Genomic DNA, 20,288 nt, shown 5'->3' on the forward strand with positions numbered 1-20,288 from the left:
TCAGCCATTAGCTCATTAGTACTAATTTGCTCATTAATGCAGAATGGAATTTTAACATGACCCGTACACAATTCGTTGCAGAATTATCTTGCAGGATGAAGCTACCCTCCCGCTGAGGATGGTGTTTTTTCTGTTTGAAACTCAACATTCTCTTTCACTAGAAACTGTAGACTCAAAACTCTCCAGTACTTTTGTTCTTAATTAACTCAGCATAACTCATCCTCTGTTTAAGACCTTTAATACAGCTTTTAGCACGGAAATCTGTATCAAGTGTCTACAAGAACTAAAGAAAAAGCTCAGCTGAACAAAAGGGTGAAATAATCATACATTTTTCCCCCATGCACAGACTTTATATTGTCATGGTCTAAGCCCAGCTGGAAATGAAGCAGCATGCAGCCTCTCATTCAACCTCCCTCTCTTCCCCTCCCCTCAGTGGATTGGGAAGAAGAATCAAAGTAAAACTTGTAGGTTGAGATAAGATTAGTGTCATAATTGACAGTAAAGCAAAAAACAGTAATAATGGTAAATGATAATAACATTGGTCATGAAATGGGAAAAACCAGTGATGCACAGTGCAATTGCTCACCAGCCACTGAGCAATGCCAGGCCACCTCCCCAGACCCAGGAGTTACCTTCCAGGTAACTCCCCCAGCTGGTGCTGCCCATGATGTGGAACATCCACTGCTCAGTCTGGGTCACCTCTCCCAGCTCTGCTCCCTCCCAGCTTCTCCTGTGAACCTCCTCACTGGCAGAGCATGAGCCAAGGAAAAATGTTCTTAACCCAGGATAAACATGGCCTAGCAAAAACCCAAAACATCAGTGTTATCAACAACATTCTCATTCCAAATCCTAAACATGTACCGGAACAGCTACTGAAAAGAAATTAACTCTACCCTAGTTGAAATCAGGACAATTACATACGGCTATAATACACATTTTAATAGCAAGAGGCAGACACTACCAATCTCAAAGAATAGGATTCTTCACTTTTTTTTCCCCTACTGAAAGACAAGATAAGAAACAAGCATGCACTCACTGTTATGTTTCACATATAAGGAGGAAACACTTTTGTGTTCTGAAATGTCCTTGTGCTGCCATCAAACAGTGCAGCCAAATATGCAACAAAAGAATTTGGTTCCATACCTAAAAAGATCACTCAAACAAGATATCTCAAGCAACAATGTTCATCTCTAATGCCTCATGCAAACTGTACCCCTTTTCCATTCCAAACAATTGTTTTCTTGTGAGAGTAAAGGCAATCACAGGAGACAACTTATGCTAAAAGGAATGCTACAGGAAGACTGGCAGTCAGGCTAAAAATTGCTTACAGAAATAAACCAGTACTTCTACATGAAGAAAAGCATAATTGGACAATATATAAACAATTCCAGACTAGCAGACAATCTTTCATCATACCTATGCAAGTAAAGCATTATTAAGAAAGTAAAGAAAAAGTCTATAGACACTAAATGTCCAAACTATAGATCTTCACACATGCTTAAGGGAAAAAACTCTTTAAGTTTGTTTAATAATGCTACTTAATTTTATTATTACATAATTTATCCTTGTCAAATTCAGCCTTATTGTGATATATGGATTTCTCATGTGACATTCCAACATAGACTTGATTCAAAGCAGAATACACTCAACCCATTAAAACTCTTTTCATATGCAGCTCTTCAAGTCAAATAATGTAAAACCTTCAGCCTTTTGATGACTTGCACCTGTTTTACAAACATTTTTGAAGAATGCCTGGCTTCTCAGAAATTATTTTCCTCCCCATCTAACACCTTCTGTACCACAGTCTCACCTCAAGTTTGCCAAAGCACACTAACAGCAATGATGGCATTAAGAACTCTAGTCCAATCAGTGAACAGACAACTGTTTAATGTAGCCAAATAAAATGTACTCATCCAAATCCATCAGATCATGTTTTCTCCAAACCAGTAAACAGCTGCAGACACAGTCTGCTTCCCATCAAATGTTCCATGTATAACAAACTATACCTTGTATCTGATGGTTCACTAGTAATTTTTCAGTACCATGACTTTCAAAACATATGACAACTATATTTTATTGAAGAAAGGAATGGACTTAGACTGTCCAAGCCACAAATGGAAGACCAATCCAGAAACTGTACTGTAGGTGCCAAAAGTCTGCTGAATGTCAGTATTTTCTGGCATTTTTATTGTTATGAATACAAGTGCAGATCAACTTCTTCAAAGAAGAAACACACTTGAAGCATGACAGAAAAGGAAATGCTCACAACTCCTTTTATAACAGCACAGGAGCAGAGAAAATAACTCCTTTAACACTGTCTGGAAAAGGTATCTCAAAGGAGTAGTTGGAAATGTGTTTAAAAGATGGAGAACCTTAAAGATAATTGTACATCCTACATTCTGGTCTTTGGTAGCAATACTAATGACTAGCAACTTGGAAAAACTAAAATTTTGTATGCCGCTTTAGTGAGACTGTAAAGTATAAAACATCTACCCACAATGATTTTTTGTGACTTATTTTCAATTCATTCACAAGAAAAAAATCCTTGTATGCACAGGAAGACAGAGGAAACCAGCTAGACTGAGACACATTTTCAAATCTCTGAACAGCAATAAACCATTGTGAGCTTAAATCAGGTATTTACTGTTTTTGTGAGACTGTACATAAATTCCTAGCCTTTAAAACATTTAACTGACTCCTGAACAGACTTCAGAAAGCTGATTTTGCACTAGTGTGACTGTTATAAACTGAAATTAAGTGCATCCTTTCAGTGAGCACAACAAACAGGATACTAAACTGAGAATATGCAAACAGGAAACAATGTTTCCTGGACTACAATCTCTCTCAGGGAAGACAGTTGGCAGCATTCTGCTGAAAAATGGGATATCAATGCCTAAAATTCTTATCCTATACCAATGACTAAAATTCCAATCCTACCCTTATCATACCCTCTTATCCATGGTTGCAGCCTGAATTTCCTGTGGCACACATCTCCAAAAGAGCTCCCCTGCTGCTACTGTGATGCCCAATGGAAACACAGTAAAGAAAATTTGGATTAATGCCACTTTTAGAAGCATTAACTGCAGCTACTATGTCCACTTGTCTATCCTCTGAAAAAAGAATACCAAAACACTAGACAGCTGCAATAAATTCCTTTTCAGTACCTGCTTCCCTGCGGTAAGAATTGTGAAAAGCTGATACTCATTTCCTCCCTATGAGGAATCAGAGTTACTGATTTCTACCTGATAAGAGTTCTTATGGCAGAAGGGAAAATTTACCTGAGAAGAGTTCTTATAGCTTATTCCAGGATCCCAAATATGCAACACTCAAAGCAGAAAATAATCTGGCCATAAATTACCAAACACTTACCCGCATTAATCTTTGAAAATGAAGTTGAGCATGTCAACTTTGAGGACAATGACAAACATTCTCTGCAATTCCTGGGGACTGCTGACCCAGTACTGTTAGGTAATGAATGAATTCTTGAATATGTCACAACTCCAATTTCCAGCAAATGTCTGATAATATGCTCAGTAAAATTACTTTCTCCACTGTGACAGAACACAGCAGCAAACACTTGAAGATCTAATTTCCAGAATTTGGCCCCTACATGCAGCTGATTTATTAGAATTAGAAAACCTAGGGAAGTCTGAAGATAACTGAAGAAAGAACATAGCTACATTTATTTTTTAAAAATATAATTAATATATTCAGGAATGTATGATGCACTTGATGCATGACTTCAGGAAAGATTAACTGCAAATAACTATCAAACAGCTGTATGGCCTGTTTTCCAAAATGTATAGAAAGATAGACTGTACATAATGTAATGTCTTGAATTTCAGCGCTAACATAATAGAAGATTTCCTGCTGACTTTACATCAACTTGTAGTACAGGTGCAAAGGACTTAGGTTACTGGCAAGCATAAGGAAAATTAATCTAGAAACCAGAGGAGCAGTTTCTCACATTCCATAAACAGCTTAAAAAATTAATTGCAATAGCACATGCATCAGCTCTGGATGTGTAGCCAGCTATGCTATCACTGACCAATGTAATCAGAATTCATAAAAAAGCCAAATATTTCCTCCAAAGGTAATTGATATACACAGATCACATAACCAATAAGTGGGAATTGGTCCTCCCAACTTATTTCTTGAAGTTTCTAGGTCTCCATAGGAATAAAAAATTCTGGTATCATTAAAAAAATAAAAGGAAAAGGCAAATGTCAGTCATGCAAGAAATATCATTTGAAGTGAACATAATTTATCCTTTAGCTGCTTCTGCAAAAACTGTAATTCACAGTAGATGAAACATTAAAGTCTCTAAAAACTGTGGATAATATATATAGGCTATATTGCAGCCCTTATCCTCAAGTGTCACAACATCCAGAAGAAATCCCACTGACTCATTAAAAGAAAGATCTGATAGTAGAGCAATTTAGTACAGCAAAAACTCTCTCAAGACAAGAGGAGAAAATCAAGCCAGGCTTTGTGCAACTAGTTTTAACAGAGCCACAGCCCAAAGAGCTGAGGTAACATCACAAACTAAGGAAGTAACTTAGTTCAGCACACCAGAACCTGAAGTTGCATACCTTACCAAACTACCTAAAAAGATCTAAAAAATCCTTCTGGAGGCCCCAAAAGACATGCTAGTATAAAAGGGCAAAATGGATGTGCTTATAGAGCACATCTGCTATCTGAGGAAGTTTTGTCACAGTATCTACCGAAGTATACTGCATCAAGCAACTCAAAGCAAATGGAAACAGCTACAGGGAAGCTTTCTCCAAAACAGTCCAGAAGGAAGCAGGCAGTCTGGGCTGCTTCTCATCTGACACCAAGGCACACATGCTCAAAGAAGAACAGTGTGAGAACTGAATTTAAAAGGAATGAAAGGAGCTTCTGATGCTTTAACTGTTTTGGAACTTGGCACAATAGGAACCTGATGCAAAACTTTGTGAAGAACTACAACATATATCACACATGAAAAACCCTTTAGACCTCATACCTCTTTGTCTAGGAAAAAATTGAAGTTGTATTTCCCCAACATTCCTCAAGCTACAGCCCTCTGCAACACACACTGTCATACAAGTCCAAGTTCACAAAATGCTAACACAAACACAGGGCATATAATCTGACATCTTGTTCACTTTTTAGATGATAAATTAATAGATTTCTACAAATAAAAAACACACACATACAAATTCTATCTGTTCTAGTGAAAGCTGTATTTCATCACTTAGCAGACTTAACCTTCACATTAATTCTTAGAAAGTTCCATATCCTGTCATAGGTCTCATTTTATTTTTAAAAGGAAACACCAAAACCAAAACACCAAAACATTATTTTCTGAGCTGCAAAGTATTTCTTTCAATTGTAAGCAAGTTCCTCATAACAACATTTCACAGAAATGAGTACTCCCACTTTGGGTCCATATTCTTTATCTGCTAAAAAATGTTTTTAGGTTAAACTTTAACAGAGTAAAATTTAGCTAAACAAGTAAAATTAAAAGATGGTCCAGGATTTTGCCACAGATGATGTGTGAAATAATGATGAGTGGATTTGAGTTAGCTTGACAGCTCACCTGACAGGCTTTCTTTCTCGTAGCAAATCTTCCAAACTCTTCTCACAGTGTTCAGCTGCCACAACCAGTCTCTCTAATTTGAAAAAAAAAAAAAGTATAAGAGGACTGGAATCCAAATTAAACTCTGAGAGTAGAGACTTCTTGTTGTACCTGTTTGGCAGATGTTGAAGTATTTTGACATACCTTGTATAGAAAATTACACATAAATAAATGTTACAAGACATACAGCTTATGGATAACACCACTATTTTTTGTTTATGAGATACAGAAGATTATCTTCCCATTTTCCTCATGCAAAGCACTGTCAATCCAACCATCCATGCATTCAGTGATCTCCTATCAAAAATGTTGAGATTGCCACCTACAATGCTAGCATATATTTTTTTAAAAGCTTAATTTGACCAAACAAAAAAAAAACCCATTTGAATGTTTTTGGGTTTTTTTTATACTCCCCGTTTGAAAGCCTTTTGTGGAGGAATTTACACATCTAATTTATTTTTGCATTGTTTTGCTAGTCTGCTCTCACATTTCTCGGCAAGAGTGGAAACTGACACTTGCAAGCAGAACTCCACAAACATGAAATCATTAGGCACAGAACTGACACATGGAAAGTTCTGCCAGTATCAAAATGATAACATTTGCTGCCAAATTTCCCATATTATATCAAAATTCTTAACTGCCATTCTAACCATTATTAAAACAGAACACTTTCCTGACTTCATGGTTAGACATTTTACTTACTATCCTTCAAGTTACTTCAACTATAAGAATGAATTCTTTCCTTCATTTTTATACACACAGATAAATCTTCATGTCCTTTACTCTTTTTAATCAAAAATGCCATCTTTTATTATTTTTTATTTATTAAATGTTATGTTAGTTAATATTTCTTAAACTTTCATCCCAAATAATATTGTAAGAAAATCCCAGGTTTTGTTTCAAGGAGTACTAATAAATACAAATGAAAATTATTAAATTTTTTAGACCTCCTGACTTCATAAGTGAAAAATTACATGTTTGAGGGCAAAGGAAAACATATAAAGAACTCCCTGACCTACAGCATACTTCAGTATCTCAAGTTGGCAATATCCTAATTTTGTAAAAACCTGAAACATTCCATCATACTGCATTCTAAAAGGAAGAAAAATGACTTGCCCTGCTTTATGAGAGCCTGCAGATAATCAAATACATACAATGCACTTTTGTATGAGAACAGTGTTGATTTAAAAGTTAAGGGTGACAATGACCTAAATTGTCACAGGTGTTGCAGCCTCTTTGTGGAAATTATGTGTTGTAGTCCTGCTGAGCTTGCAACAGAATATCTAGAGCAGAAAAAAAGAAGTTTTATTTGAGCTAACAATAAGTTTGACAACAGGTACAGAAAGAAACCTTTCAAACCTGTGCTAGAATAAAGTAACCCCTAGCGGGAGAAATCTTAAAGAAATCAAAAGATAATAATACAGGAAGCTAGCAGCCAGGACATGAGATGACAACACCAGCAGCAAATCAAGCACAAGAAACCTAACCATCACATGAAAATGTCCACAACATCAGAACATAGGTGTAGGAGTTCACCACCAAAAATACATCTATTTCCATATTCCACACAAAGACATGGCAGAGCAATTGAGTTCAGGAATTTCAGTGAGGTATAAAAAGAAGGAAGTTCTTACCTTTTATCTGTTAGTGTAACACAAGACAGGACAGACAACTAATCTCTCCTTTCAGTCTACAAAGAAGAAGCAAAAGAGCCAATACCACCAATCATAGTAAAGGAATTCAGGAATTTTGACACTGAAAACTGGTCACTTGCTGGTGCTATGAAGGTAGTATTCTGCTCAGTCACCTTAAAATAAATTGTCACCAAAAAAACCCCAACCCCAAAACTGTAATCATACAAAAAATTTGCTTGTTAAACAGATACTCACCATGTTTACCTCTGGTAATGTCAACGTACTGGCAAAGTCTGGGATGGGTGATTGTTTTCAGGATTTGAAATCTGCCCAGAATTTTTATGGAGTTAGGTGTTAGAGGGAGGCCATTACTTCCACAGACATCATGTGGCAGAGCTGAGGCAAAGAAGGTGGAGGCACCCATCACAGTGTCCTTCAAAGGAAACATCTTTTTCACACAATCTTAAGCCCTTCAGAGCAATTCGTGTTCCTTCAACAGAGAACACAGAGTAAAAATTTATCAGCAAAAGACACAGACTCAGGTTACTAGTTGTTTACAAAATAATGCAATTAAGATTTTTTTTCCCCTCAGGAAGCCACATAGGAGAAACAGAAAACTTAAAAATATGGTGTCTCAAAATTTTTCTTTCTCTAAGAAAACAATCTTGTCCAAAGCACAAAATTCCCAATAAAAAATACTAAATTTATTTGTGAATCCCAACTGACAGCAACTCCAGACATGTTGCACAAAAATCCTTATATACTAAACATATTTACTAGGTCTATGCAAATGGATCTTAGGAAAGATACCTTCTGTTTTAACTAATACAGTGCAACTTAGGATACAAAGCAAACATAAAGACTGATCTCATTTGTGGGTTTTTTCCCCTGAAGAAACACAGGCATGAGATATGTACTTTTACATTCTAATAAATATCAAAATAAATCATATTGAATATAAATGTATAGTGTTAAGGAATCAAACCTAAAAAAAGCAAGGAAAATCCAAAACAGCTTTGATGACTGGAATATTTATATTTGTATTAAAAGTCTTATTTATAAAGATACAATACTTTCATATCTCATGAATATTTCATAATTTTTTGCAGATGATTTATTTTAGGATGTGAACAATGCACATTACAGTCAGATTTTTCCACTGGAAAGACATCAATTGGACAGAGTGCAAGCACAAAGATTTACTGGCATGCAGCAGGTTCCAATTGGAAACCCATAAGTGTGTATTTACAAGAAGAACCCCCATTCCTGTAAAAACATCTGCCAAAGAAACTACTCAACATCACAAAGAAAATATATATTAAACACTAAAAAAAAAAGCTTAGTTTACAGATTCAATTACAATCCTGCTTGGCACAATGATCCTGTAATGCTTGCTCTAAAACAGAAGAAAAGCAAGTTATTATGATTAGAGTGGAGGGGAGGGGGAGTGAGATTATGCCTAGCAGCAAGATGCATCATGTCTTGAAGAAGGTAAATATGTAGTGTACAATGTATCTATTGAGGTAAAATGTTCTCATTTTTACTGTAGAAAAATACTGTTAGATAATACTTCTCTAATGCACTGTACCTGCATTCAGCTGACACTTAGAAAGGAATTTCAATAAAAAGAATTGTTAAATCCCATCAATTTTAACCATTTTAAGTGATTAAACTTTCCTTGCACTTCAGATCACTTTGCTTACAAGGAGGAATTACAACACCTGGAATTTGTGCAAGTAGGCAACTGCACACTCATCACTTGTTCCCTTCGGGTGGGAACCAGATGGGCAAAAAGCAAGACCTGAGCATGAGATAAGCCAACAACCCTTCCTGTCACGCACCTAAAGGAATCAATAAAGAATTTTAACAGGTGTGGAATAAATTCTCCTCCTACAGAGTTAATTACAGAGAATCCATGAAAGCAATGAAAAAGGTTTTCGAAGATATCAGCAGCTAGTTCTGTCAATTGTTACTCTCACAGTCAAACTCTGATCTTTCCTTAATTCTCAACTTACACAAATTCCAGAGACTGAGTTGAAAAATAAAATGAGTAACCCCAAACTTAAGCCTTCCACCACCTTTAGAAAGGGACACATATTACAGTTTAAATGAAAGAGGGTTTTTTAACAATTTTTTTTCAGTCTCAACACTTCTCTAGTAACTTACTGGCATTTCTAAATTCAAAAAGAATGGTTATAGATATTTTAAAAGTTCATGTGAAAAAAGCTCTTCTCTGAGTATTTTTAAATTGAGGGGGTTTGTTTGTTTGTTTTTGGTTTCTTTTTTCACTTTACATCAAAGTCTGGCAGAATTAAAACACAGGAGAGTGCTACACATTGTCCCTACCGGATTGCACACAATTCTACACCTCCAACTCACTTTTACTCTCTAGAAAAGACACATACTGCATTAATTTTATGATTTGAAGGAATTAATTATATCCTGCAGAACCTCTTTGAAATAAAAACAGGAAGAGAAGAAAGGTTTGTTATTCTAAACTGACACCAGAACCAGTTAATGCAAATTCAATTTTGGGGTTGAATTTTGGAAATTCAATTCTGATAATCCAAAACAGCAAGGATGGAAGAGCAAGTGAAGACTTGTCTTATTAATGTCATCTAAAATTACTGAGTCACTGTTTCCAAAGCACCATTTATTCCATGTATGAGAGACAGTCAGTCACATCTGTGAAACGTGCCTGGCATAAAGATGAGAAGTCCAGAAGTGGATTTGTTGCATCCCACCTCTGAACAACCTTCCCCAGCTCCCTACCTTCATCCAAATCCTCCTTAGAAACCTTCATAGTACACAAAAGCACTCACCAACATTCTAGCAAAATCAGGAAAAAAAAAGACCTTTAGAAATTCCTGTTCAATATTCAGATTAGCACTATTCTATAAATTTTGCAGTAGGTGTCGATTTGATGTTCAAAATTGAGAAATAAAATACAAAGTGGAACTCCACCTATCGAGCAATTTATTTGCTTCTCCAAATATCTACTGCTCTCAGAGAAAAGTGGTTTTTCTTCAGAAGTCAGGCTTTTCTAGAACCATCATTTCCAACTTCTCCACTGCATGTCCACTTCTTCAGTGCTAAGGTGATTGAGTTAAGGGACACTAAGAACTTTGCCCTTAGGGAAAAAAAAGTCAAAACATAATAAATCTGATTCTCAGAAGCAAATATTGCACATACAAAGAGACCAACCTCAATGAGTCCTTCCAGTGAAACACACCTATAAATTCCTAAAGCATCCACATGCAGAAATTATGGCAAGTAGCCCCATTAGGAACTTGAAATGCCTGCTGACTGAAATGCCTCCTGAGTACCCAGGTGTAAATATTCCTCACCTTATAAAGGCAGCTTTTCTGAGTTAAAATATAATTATACTGATATTAAATTATTTTTAAAGTAATTGAGAGCAATTTCAGGAGGGCAGGTACCCTAAGTGTCATCATCTATGTATGCTAAACAAAGTGGGCCATTTCACAGGAAGAAATTCTATATAGAATAACTCTGCTCTTAAGTCTTAAAATATTCCTGCTACCACTACGTATTATTAATTTGATATTATTATTGTTATTATTATATTATTATTAATATAAGAAATATCATTAGATATTTTTATCATCAAATTAATAAATATTATTAATTTTATAAAATGACTGAAATAGAATATACAACTCTAACTAGTGTCCCTACTTCACAAAAAACCCTGAAACTGAGTGATTTCACAAAGTTTATTAAAATGCAGAATAGGTATTGAAGAAAAGTCGAATTCTGCTACATCAGTATCATAATGAAGACCTAAAATCGGGTTTGTCACCGTTTGATTTATCCGACACACACGGATTGAGGAACTAAACCTGGCACAGAGAAATGGCTTTTACCCGGTTCTCTAAAGGACTCAGAGAAATGCTGGGGACCCTGATCCCCCTGCGCTGCTACACCTGGGCAGAGACCCCTGGGGAACGGGGAGGGGATGGGAAAGGGGAAGGAGAAAGGGGATGGGGAAGGGGAGAGGGATGGGAACAGGGACTGGGACGAGGAGAGGGACAGGGGAAGGGGATGAGGATGGAGGGACGGGACAGGTAGAGGGACCGGCGAAGGACGGGAGGGAGGAAGGCGAAGGAGCGGTACAGAGGAAGGCAGAGGCTCCGGTGGTACCTGCGCCAGCGCCGCCGCCCCCGGCCCGCCCCCAGTGATGTCACTGCTGCCCGCCACCCGCTCGCTCTAGGGCCGTAGGGGCGATCCGCACAGTGCCTGAGCTTCCTTTTTTTTTCCCAACAAAAAACCCGACACAAACAAAACAAAACGAAATAAAAGAGAGAAAGTTTAACATCCTTCCCCCTGTGTGTGTGCGTGCTCTGCCAGTGCTCTGGAACGACGCGTTGGGCGCCTAAGCCCTGAGCGTGCTGGGGGAGCGAGGCGCTCTCGTGCGCCTGCTTGCAAACGTCAGGCGCTCGCTGGGGCAGCCCTGCGACCGGGTCCTTCTTGCCCGTGCGGGCGGCGGCGGCGGCTCCTCGGTTCATGTGAGTGTCCCGGCGGCGCCGCGGCTCGGCGGGGCGGGCTCGGCCCGCACCGCGCCCTCGGTGCCCGCTCCGCTGGCCACGGAGGAAATGGGCTATGGGTGCCCCGGGGCTGCCCCGCGGGCCGGGCCCAGCCCGGCCGGGCCGAGCTCCCTGGGGTGGGGGGTGGGAGGGAGCCAGGCGGGGCCCCGGTAATTTGCTGCCGCCAATTTGCTGCGAGCCGCCGGCGCAGCGCGGGTGGGAGCCCCGTGGGACACGCACCCCGGGGTCGTAGGGAGGCCGCCCTCGTGGGGAAGTAACCGAGTATCGGGATCGGAGCGGGAGCCGCAGGAAGCGGCGGCACGGTCGTGGTTCAGTTCATGCCAGGGGTTTTATCCCGAGCGCTCTGGCTGTCGGGCGGCGTGGCAAATTCACATCTTTGCGTGGGGGACGCGGCCGTGGGTGAAGCGGCTCGTCTCAAAGCCGTTCGTCTCAAAGCCGTTCGTCTCCAAACGGTTCTGGTCCTTCACTCAGTGCTGTCACTGCAATGAGCGCTTGGAAGCGGCGTAGGCTGGCAGGCTGTGCGAGGAGATGCTGTGTTAGCCTGGAAAGTGCGTGCACGGGAATACCCACTGACGTTTGCTTGTTGCTAAAGGAAACGTAGGTGCTGCCTCCCTTTTGGTTAATTATATAAGTGCTGTTATACTCTGGCATAGCCTTGAGTGAGGAGCAGAGTGTAACGCAGTATTTGGTCCATCCTCAGCAGAGGGACAAGGTTTGACATACAGCACGTGTTCTGTGCAGGGATGTGTGCATTGGTCCGACAGCCATGAGCTTATGGTTATATTGCCAGTGCACAGCCCCCAGCATATGGCACCGCTCCTGAAGCACTGTGTATATTGGGTATCTATCAGTATGGAATCAATATATCATTACTGTATGTATCAGACAGTGCTGTACCTCATCAATAAGTGGTTTTGAGCTGGGTTTGGCAGCTGGCAAAATAAAGGCAATGCTACTGCAAACTGAGTAATACTTGCATCTCTTGCTCTTTCTGTTTCTTTAACTCAGAGATTTTTGTTTTCTTTTAAGTGAAGTCATTGCTTTTCACAAATAGTTCTGGGATTCAGAACTAATCTCAGTTCTGAATAACTCAGATTAATAACTGAATAACTCAGTAATCTAAGTAGATTGCTTACATGATATCTGCACTAAGGTGAGGCAGTAGGGATTTAAATACAGCCTCCTAGTTTCATATGTCCTTACCATTCACTTGTTATATTATCCTCCAGTTATGTTTAAATTTTATCACACACTGTTGGAAAGGCCCAAATTCAATAAAATTAAGCAAAACAAAAGTCTGAGACTTGAGTTTTTAATACTGGATTTTGCTAAAAGTTATAAGGCCTTAGAAATGGCTAGCAGAAAGAACTTTGACAAATGGTTGGTAAAGTGGGGGCTTTAGTCTTATTTTGTTTGGTTTTTTTTACTTTATTTTTGCAGGGGGGCAGTGTTGTATATTTTTAGGTAGCCTCAAGGGTCATTACTTATCAATACAGCTTCATTGTAATGTGTTCTCTCCACTCTGTCACTCCTTTAAAATATATTCCTGTTGCAATAATTTTGATTTATGAGAAAATCATGCAATATATTTGTGAATTTCTTTGATATTTTAGCAGCACTCTCAGGTCCAAGATGTTAAAGGCAGAAATTATTCTTAAAACTAGTTTCAGCGAATTTGTGCTCTAGAATGTCTCCTTCCATCCATTGCTCTAGGTAGCTTTGTTTATTTTACACTTTTGAATGTAAAGAGGGAAGGAAACAACACTTCATTCTCTAGGCTGAAAGCAGTGGATTGTGTGAAGAAAACAGTATCCAATGAAAAGGATATAAGCTAAAAAAATTTGTGCAAATCTTAAAATAGTCCATCAGATTGGATAATAGGACTAAAATTGCCTAGAGCCTTGAAGACTTGGTACTTCTGATAATGAAGCATATTTGAGTGGGAAAACAATCTGAAAAATAAGTTTAATCCAGAAAGGTATGATGCCATAGCCTTCATATTGTTGTAACTCTAATTTAGTATGAATTTACTAGGGGCAAGTTAACCTAGGGTCTCTTTATTGAAGGAGGGCTAAACAGTCTATGGATTTTTCTTAATCCTCTCAGTTTGTCAGCTTCCCTTCCCTTTCCCCATTAAAATAGAATAAATAATTTTATGGATGTTGTGTTACTCTGACAAAGCTTGATATCAGACTGGAGGGTGGATCTTGAATTGGCAAGAAAAAACACATACTGAGATGCAAAATAGGAGGTAAATGTTATCCCAGACCTATCTAGACCGAGAATGAAAAGAACGTTGAGTTCTTGTGTGTCTACAAATCCCACGTGCCTTACAAGTTCCAATGAACATACTTGGGAAATACCTAGATAATAAAAATGATGTAAAACAGTTGTCCTTAGAAGGATTGGTCAGGTGTGCAGAAAGACAAATCTGGTATTGACCATAATATTTTTGAACTTGCCTGATTATGATCTGATTGCTTTATATCACAGCTATTCATTCATGTTTGTCTCCTCTAAGGGAGTGTTACCTAAAACCTAAAGAAGGTCAAATGCTAGCCAACACAGACAAAAGTGAGGAGTCAGCACAGAGGGCAGCTGGTAGGAGCATCAGACGTGAGCAGAGCAAACAGCATCTCTTCCTTCTGGCAGTGGTGTGAGCTTTGTGGTGTCAGTGCAGCAGAGACCCCCAGAAACCCGGGTGTTCTCCTGAGCAGTTACCTGTTCTCACCTTCACCAAGAAACATTTCCGCTGTTACATATCCTGTCATGCTGGGGGTGAGGGGAAGTCAGTGTTTAGTTTTCATTTCCATGGTTACATTAGTATTAAACAGCAGGGGGAGGAAAAAGGTCTCCAATGGCTTTTTTTCCTCAGTGCAATGGAAGCCGTCCTTATAATTTAATATGGTTTTGAAAAGGTTTGCATACTTCTCAAAGCAGCCTTCTGATGTCTTTTTTGTATTAATGTTTTGTAATATTGAATTTTGTATTTCTCTGTGCTTGGGGAAAAGTGCTTTTTTTAAAAAAAAAAATCCTTTAAGGAAAATCTTCAAGTGACTGCAGATCAGTAAGTCATCAGTTGAACAATTTTTTCTCTTGGAGGACAAAAATGCAGTGCTGTCTGCATTATAATGTTAGAGGTCAATTTATTCAGAGTGAGTGTAAATTTAATACATTGGTATTTTACTTCACAGGTGGTTTCTTTATCCTGCTTTCACACTTAACAAATCTTTCATGTCTATTATGTTGCCCCAAATAAACACACTTGAATATGTGGAAATATCACAGAAGGACAGGTTTTTATTGCATGGTTTTCTTAACTTAAATAAAACACAGGCATGTAAAAGACAGAAATGTGGTTGGGTTTGTAATACTGGGTGTAACAAAAGGACCTTAGCAGAAGAGGAGCAAAAGATCTTCTCATCTACTGTAACTTAATCACTTCTGACAGATGTTTGCCTAGCCTGTTTTTAAAACCTTCCAGTGATGGATATTCCACAGCCTCCAAAGGCAGCCTGTTCAGTCTATTACTCTTACTTGAAAGTTTTCCAAAACTTAAATCTTGCTTTCTTTTTCATGTCTGCATCAGACCTGGTGAACAGTTTAGTCCCATTCTCGTACCAACTTGCTTTGTCTTTGAAGAACAAGACCAGGTCTCCCATTTATCTTCTCTTCTGTAGACTAAACAACTGCACTTCTTTCAAGCTTTTTGATCTTCTTTGAAGTGTCTTGAAAAAGTTGAGAGACAGGAAAGGGGAATCTGAACAAAGGCAAATCTCTGTGCCAGTTGTAGGGGGGTCTGAGTATGTATGAGTTCAATGTGAGTATTGCTTGGGCAGCCTCTTGAGCAGCTGAGGCAGTTTACCTATAAAAAATTGTGGCTGGTCAGGCCTTTCCTGACTTGCTTCTCCCTTATTCTATCCTATGTCACTCAGACTTGAGTTCTAGAGAAATTAGAAGTTTGAACTTTTTTTTAATTTAAACTGGAGCAGACAGGTGTGGCAGGCTAGTAGACTCCCAGGTGAGGAGTTGTTCTCTGTAGTTTTTGTGATGTAGCGTTGTGTTAATTGATTGAGTTGTTGGTTGCCTTTATGCTTTTTGGGCCGTAGAGTTTTTTAATGGTGAAGTCCACTACAACCTTGAAACATGTTGCAAGAATGTATTTTCCTCCTGAAAATACAGCCCTTGTGGTTACAGTCAGTTGAAAAGATTTGATAGATGAAACAAGAGAAAGTGATTTTTTGAGCATAATAAAAATGTGCTAGTTTGCTTGGGTAGCATGATGGCTCCAAATGTTTTGAGATTGTCACCATGTCCATTTGAGTTTTCCTAAACTTTCCAAACATCTGTGTTTACATTTAAATAGGAAAAGTTTCTTGCCTGAGTATGCTCTGTGCTTCTAGCAAATGCTTTTAAGATTAGTAGTGTTAGAAATTTCTGGGCTGTTATAAGTGGTTTTAGGCATGGCAATTGCTGTCAGTCTTGATTACAAAGTTCAGTGTGCCAGATTGCTGTTCTTTCTAGGCAACAATTGCTTATGATGCAAATCTCTGGGCAGCCTCAACCAGTGCCTCACCACTCTCAGTTCTTAGGTTCTTATGTCACTTAATATAAATTAACAGCCTAGAAACTGTTCTTTGACTTCCAGAACTGCAGAGAGGGAAGATTAAACTAGCATTCCTATTAGAAAGCAGCATGTACTGTGTTTAATCATCATCTGCTAAACACAATTCATGTAGAACTCATCCTTTCCTCAGAATTCTTAAACACTGACAGAGATTCTATTCAGGATTAGGAGAAAATTGAATTCCTTGCAGCTGGTAATGCATTAAATATCATCAAAAATTGCCTCAAGTTAGCACATGTATTCTTGAGGTCATTTACTTCAATCTTTTGGCATAAAACCACCTATTATGAAGACTTCTATTTCCATTTCCTTCTCATCAGGAGCTTTTCCAGCATAGCTGAGTATGAATTAATAGTGTAAAGCTTAGTTTGTGACTTCAGGACCCTCTCTCAGAAACTATCCGTGGCTATTGGATCTGATTTCTATCCCAGAGTGTTTCTCAGTTACAGTTTAATATACAGCTTTGTAGTGGCATCTTGTTTCAGACTGTCAAGATAAGTGGCCAGATCATTTCAGCAGCTCATTTGTCGGGGGTGGCTGGGGACTGCTGTTCCCCCAGGAGTGCAGGAGCTGGTGCATGGCATGCGAGAGGCATTGCATTTGGCTTGCTGGCAGCTGCTCTGGAGGCAAGGCCCTGAGTTCACCTCTGTGAGCACATCTGCTAGTCCTACTGTAAGGTTTGAAACCTTCTGTGTCAAGGGCTCTCATAATTGGTAACAGTCACACACTGAGGAAGTCGCTGTTGCCAGCTAGGCTATGACACTGAATCGCACCCCTGGGAAATTAATCCTTTCTGAGGGGTTCAGTTAACCCTGCTGCATCACAGTGGGTAAGTAATTTCACATCCAAATGACCTTCTATAAAATAACGCTCATGATAAGACCTAGGCACACACAGGTCTTTTCTTTTCCTTTGCAATTTACTGAAAACTTACTTGCAAATTAGCACTTTTGAAGACGTTAAACCAACATATGTCAATTGAAAATAATTGCTTAAAAATTATTGGATTTTTAATTGAAGAATTTGGAACACAGCAAAATTAGAATTTAGCTAACTTAAAACTTCTTTTGTTTCTATAGTTTGAATCCATAGATGAAAAATGGCTATTTCCCAAAAGCTGCTTGGAGGATTCTTCTGTCAGAGACTATCAGTCTTAATAGCTGACATCAGCCCTCTCAACATCCAAGATGAGTGCACAGGGAGTTTGTTTGCTTTTGTGAATTTTTATTTCCTGCTGCACAGATCAGCATTAAAAGAGGAGAAATAATTTTCATCCTGGAAGTTTTAAAAGCTGTGAACCCCAAGTGCTTCTCAGTGCGTACAACTACAAAGATGTGGTAGATAGTGCTGGAACGTGGTTTTGAAGTGACATGAAACTGCTTCTGGCTGCTGAGGATTAGTTGTCAGCCCACTTTAGTTACAAAAGTTCATTTAGACTTTTCATTCCACTGCTGAATAAATTATTTTCTCTGCACAGGGTTAGTTAGTGTCTTTATAGGTTTTCATTAAAATATCATCCTATTATGTGAGTGAATTCAGCATTGGAAAGTACAATTATTTGTGTTGTGTGGGTTTGGTTTTTTTTGTGTGTGTGTAAATAAGATGCTGCAGCTGCAGGCTCCAAGTTCATCAAGGACTGCTCTTACCCTGAAAATTTTGTTTGACAGCTTTGTTGTTCCCTTTTAAAAGATGTGCCATTATTCTTGCATTGGTTACGCACAGATGTGCACACAAACATGCACGTTTTCAGTTTTTTGTTCAGGTATTATTTGGCCCACATAAAGAATTCCTCAAGGTTCTGCCTCAGCAGCTGTTAATGTGTCTGAAGTTAGAGGACACTGATTCTTTCAAAATACATCTGCATGGCGTCTGCTTTTATGAGTAAATAATGGTTATTTTTAACCTGAGCACTTGTTTTAATTGAATGGTTAAATCCTGTAGCTGCGCTACAAGATACTCCTTTTACATGTAGAGAAGCTGATATTAATGTAAAAGTAGTAAATTTCAAGGTTCTTTTTTAACACACTTGTACTCTGTAAGATAACTAGCAGCCAGGTTTCAGATATTAAGAGCATTAGGAACTGAAATGTTCCTATGAACTACCCAACCAACACCATTATTTTGCAGACTGTTGCAGACATAAAATACATTGTTTAATGACATTCTTATTCTCAAACTTCAAGTTTCTAAGGAAAAGATATTTTTGAAGTATCTTTTTAGCAGCTAAGGTTTTTGACAAATATTTTTATCCTTATTGCTATGACAGACCCAAAAGATGAATACCAGATTTTGAGGGGTATTTTAAAAATACATCTTTGTTCTCAACTGAGACTTCTCTTAGGGAGAGAGTGTAAACAGCTCTTTCTTTCTTTTCCTTTCTGTTACTGCTGTACTTGCTCTAAATTAAGGAAGTAGTGTTAATGTTCGCTTTTTTTAGGATAAAGTTACAGAAATCAGTTAAATGCCTAAGAAGCTGTTCTACTTGGCATCAACAGGTAGATTTCAGTGCAGTTCTGATTCTTCTCTCTGATTTATGAGTAGTTTACTCTGTAGTTACAACAGTAATCTAAAGCTTTCACTTTACTTTCCCAGTAAAACCCTAGAGGGTGAACCACACTACAGATTCTTTGAGTTCCTGTGACATATGCTGACCTTGCAGACTTGTCCAGATGCAGCTGAGTCCTCTTAAATTTCTGAATTTATAGGCATATGTGTGTGTCGGTAATTGTAAAGTTCATCACCTGTCAGGGAAGTTTTATGAGGATACTTTGAGACATGAATAGCAAATGCTTTTTTATATATATATATATATATATATATTTGTATATGCACACATATCTATATATAACCACAAAAAAACCCCAACAAAATGAAAGAAAAACAAAATGAACAAAAAACTTTGTCAGTTTTTGATGTAAGGTTTCTGTTCCAAAGACCTGGATGTATTTTGTGTTTGGCAGTCGGTGATTATGGTCAAAGAAATGAGGCAGCGTGTTGTGGGCGTTGCATTTTTTCCATCATGGGATTTATTGTGGGAATTTCTTGTGCACATGATGATAATTTACTGAAAGATTTTGATAGTATTATTAAAATATTAATGCAGTGGGATTTGAAAGATAAACATTGTTGAAAAATACATAAGGCTGTCCAACTGTTTTGGCATATGAGCTGCTACTTAAGCTGCAGCCAGCACTACAAAGCACAGCCAGATGAATCTCCAGGGCACTTGCAGGGACCTGGCAGATGCAGTGGGTGTGGAACCTGCTGAGACTTCAGTCGAGTGGTTCAAAGCAATTGCTTTCCTTGAGCTGTGTTGTGAGCCATCCTTGGCTGCTCAATTACCGGGCAGACTGCTCAGGTTAATAAATTAAGGTGTAAATTTTGTTACAGACCACATCCAAATGCTTGACTGCTGTCTTAACCTGGGCAGAACTCCTTAAGGGTGATCATGTCTCTGCTTTGTTTAGTCCTTGGAGTGTCTCCTCAGAGGTGGGAAAGAACGCAGAGTTGATTCAGGATTGGGCTGAGGCAAGCATTAGTAGGAATTTCTCCCTGAATTGACATTTAGCACAAGTTTACATCGGGAATGTGAATAAAGCTGAAAGTACTGTTAACCTCTTGAGTGTTGCAGCTGTAGTGTGTTAAGGTATGATGCAGTTAATGAATACAATGTGGCATCTACTAAAGTCTTGACATAGAAATGGAATGAAAATTACTTTTACTCCTCACTCTTGAGTTTCTAATGAGCTCTACCATATCAATCCCAGACATCAATTTTAATGCAAATTAGGCCAGTCAATTTCATTCATTATATGTTGTAATATATGCCTTACTTCCTC

General features: G+C 38.5%; 2 protein-coding genes across 2 annotated transcripts in view; one reads left to right on the forward strand and one right to left on the reverse strand.

Annotated features, from left to right (window-relative positions):
- Nucleotides 1–11,444, reverse strand: part of TBCK (TBC1 domain containing kinase) — an 88,432-nt gene extending 76,988 nt beyond the window's left edge. The window contains exons 1-3 of the mRNA XM_054293682.1: nucleotides 11,419–11,444; nucleotides 7,510–7,744; nucleotides 5,582–5,654 (exon numbers count right to left, since the gene is read on the reverse strand). Of these exons, the coding sequence (XP_054149657.1) occupies nucleotides 5,582–5,654; nucleotides 7,510–7,702 (266 nt within the window). The 5' untranslated portion in view covers nucleotides 7,703–7,744; nucleotides 11,419–11,444. The remainder of the gene's footprint in view (nucleotides 1–5,581; nucleotides 5,655–7,509; nucleotides 7,745–11,418) is intronic.
- Nucleotides 11,445–11,741: 297 nt separating this feature from the next.
- Nucleotides 11,742–20,288, forward strand: part of AIMP1 (aminoacyl tRNA synthetase complex interacting multifunctional protein 1) — a 31,468-nt gene continuing 22,921 nt past the window's right edge. Inside the window, exon 1 of the mRNA XM_054294133.1 lies at nucleotides 11,742–11,783. Within this exon, the coding sequence (XP_054150108.1) occupies nucleotides 11,782–11,783 (2 nt within the window). The 5' untranslated portion in view covers nucleotides 11,742–11,781. The remainder of the gene's footprint in view (nucleotides 11,784–20,288) is intronic.

Source organism: Melozone crissalis, unplaced genomic scaffold (genome assembly GCF_028551555.1).
Source record: "Melozone crissalis strain CALT ecotype California unplaced genomic scaffold, PUWL_Pcris_2 ptg000006l_1, whole genome shotgun sequence".
NCBI classification, from domain to species: domain Eukaryota; kingdom Metazoa; phylum Chordata; class Aves; order Passeriformes; family Passerellidae; genus Melozone; species Melozone crissalis.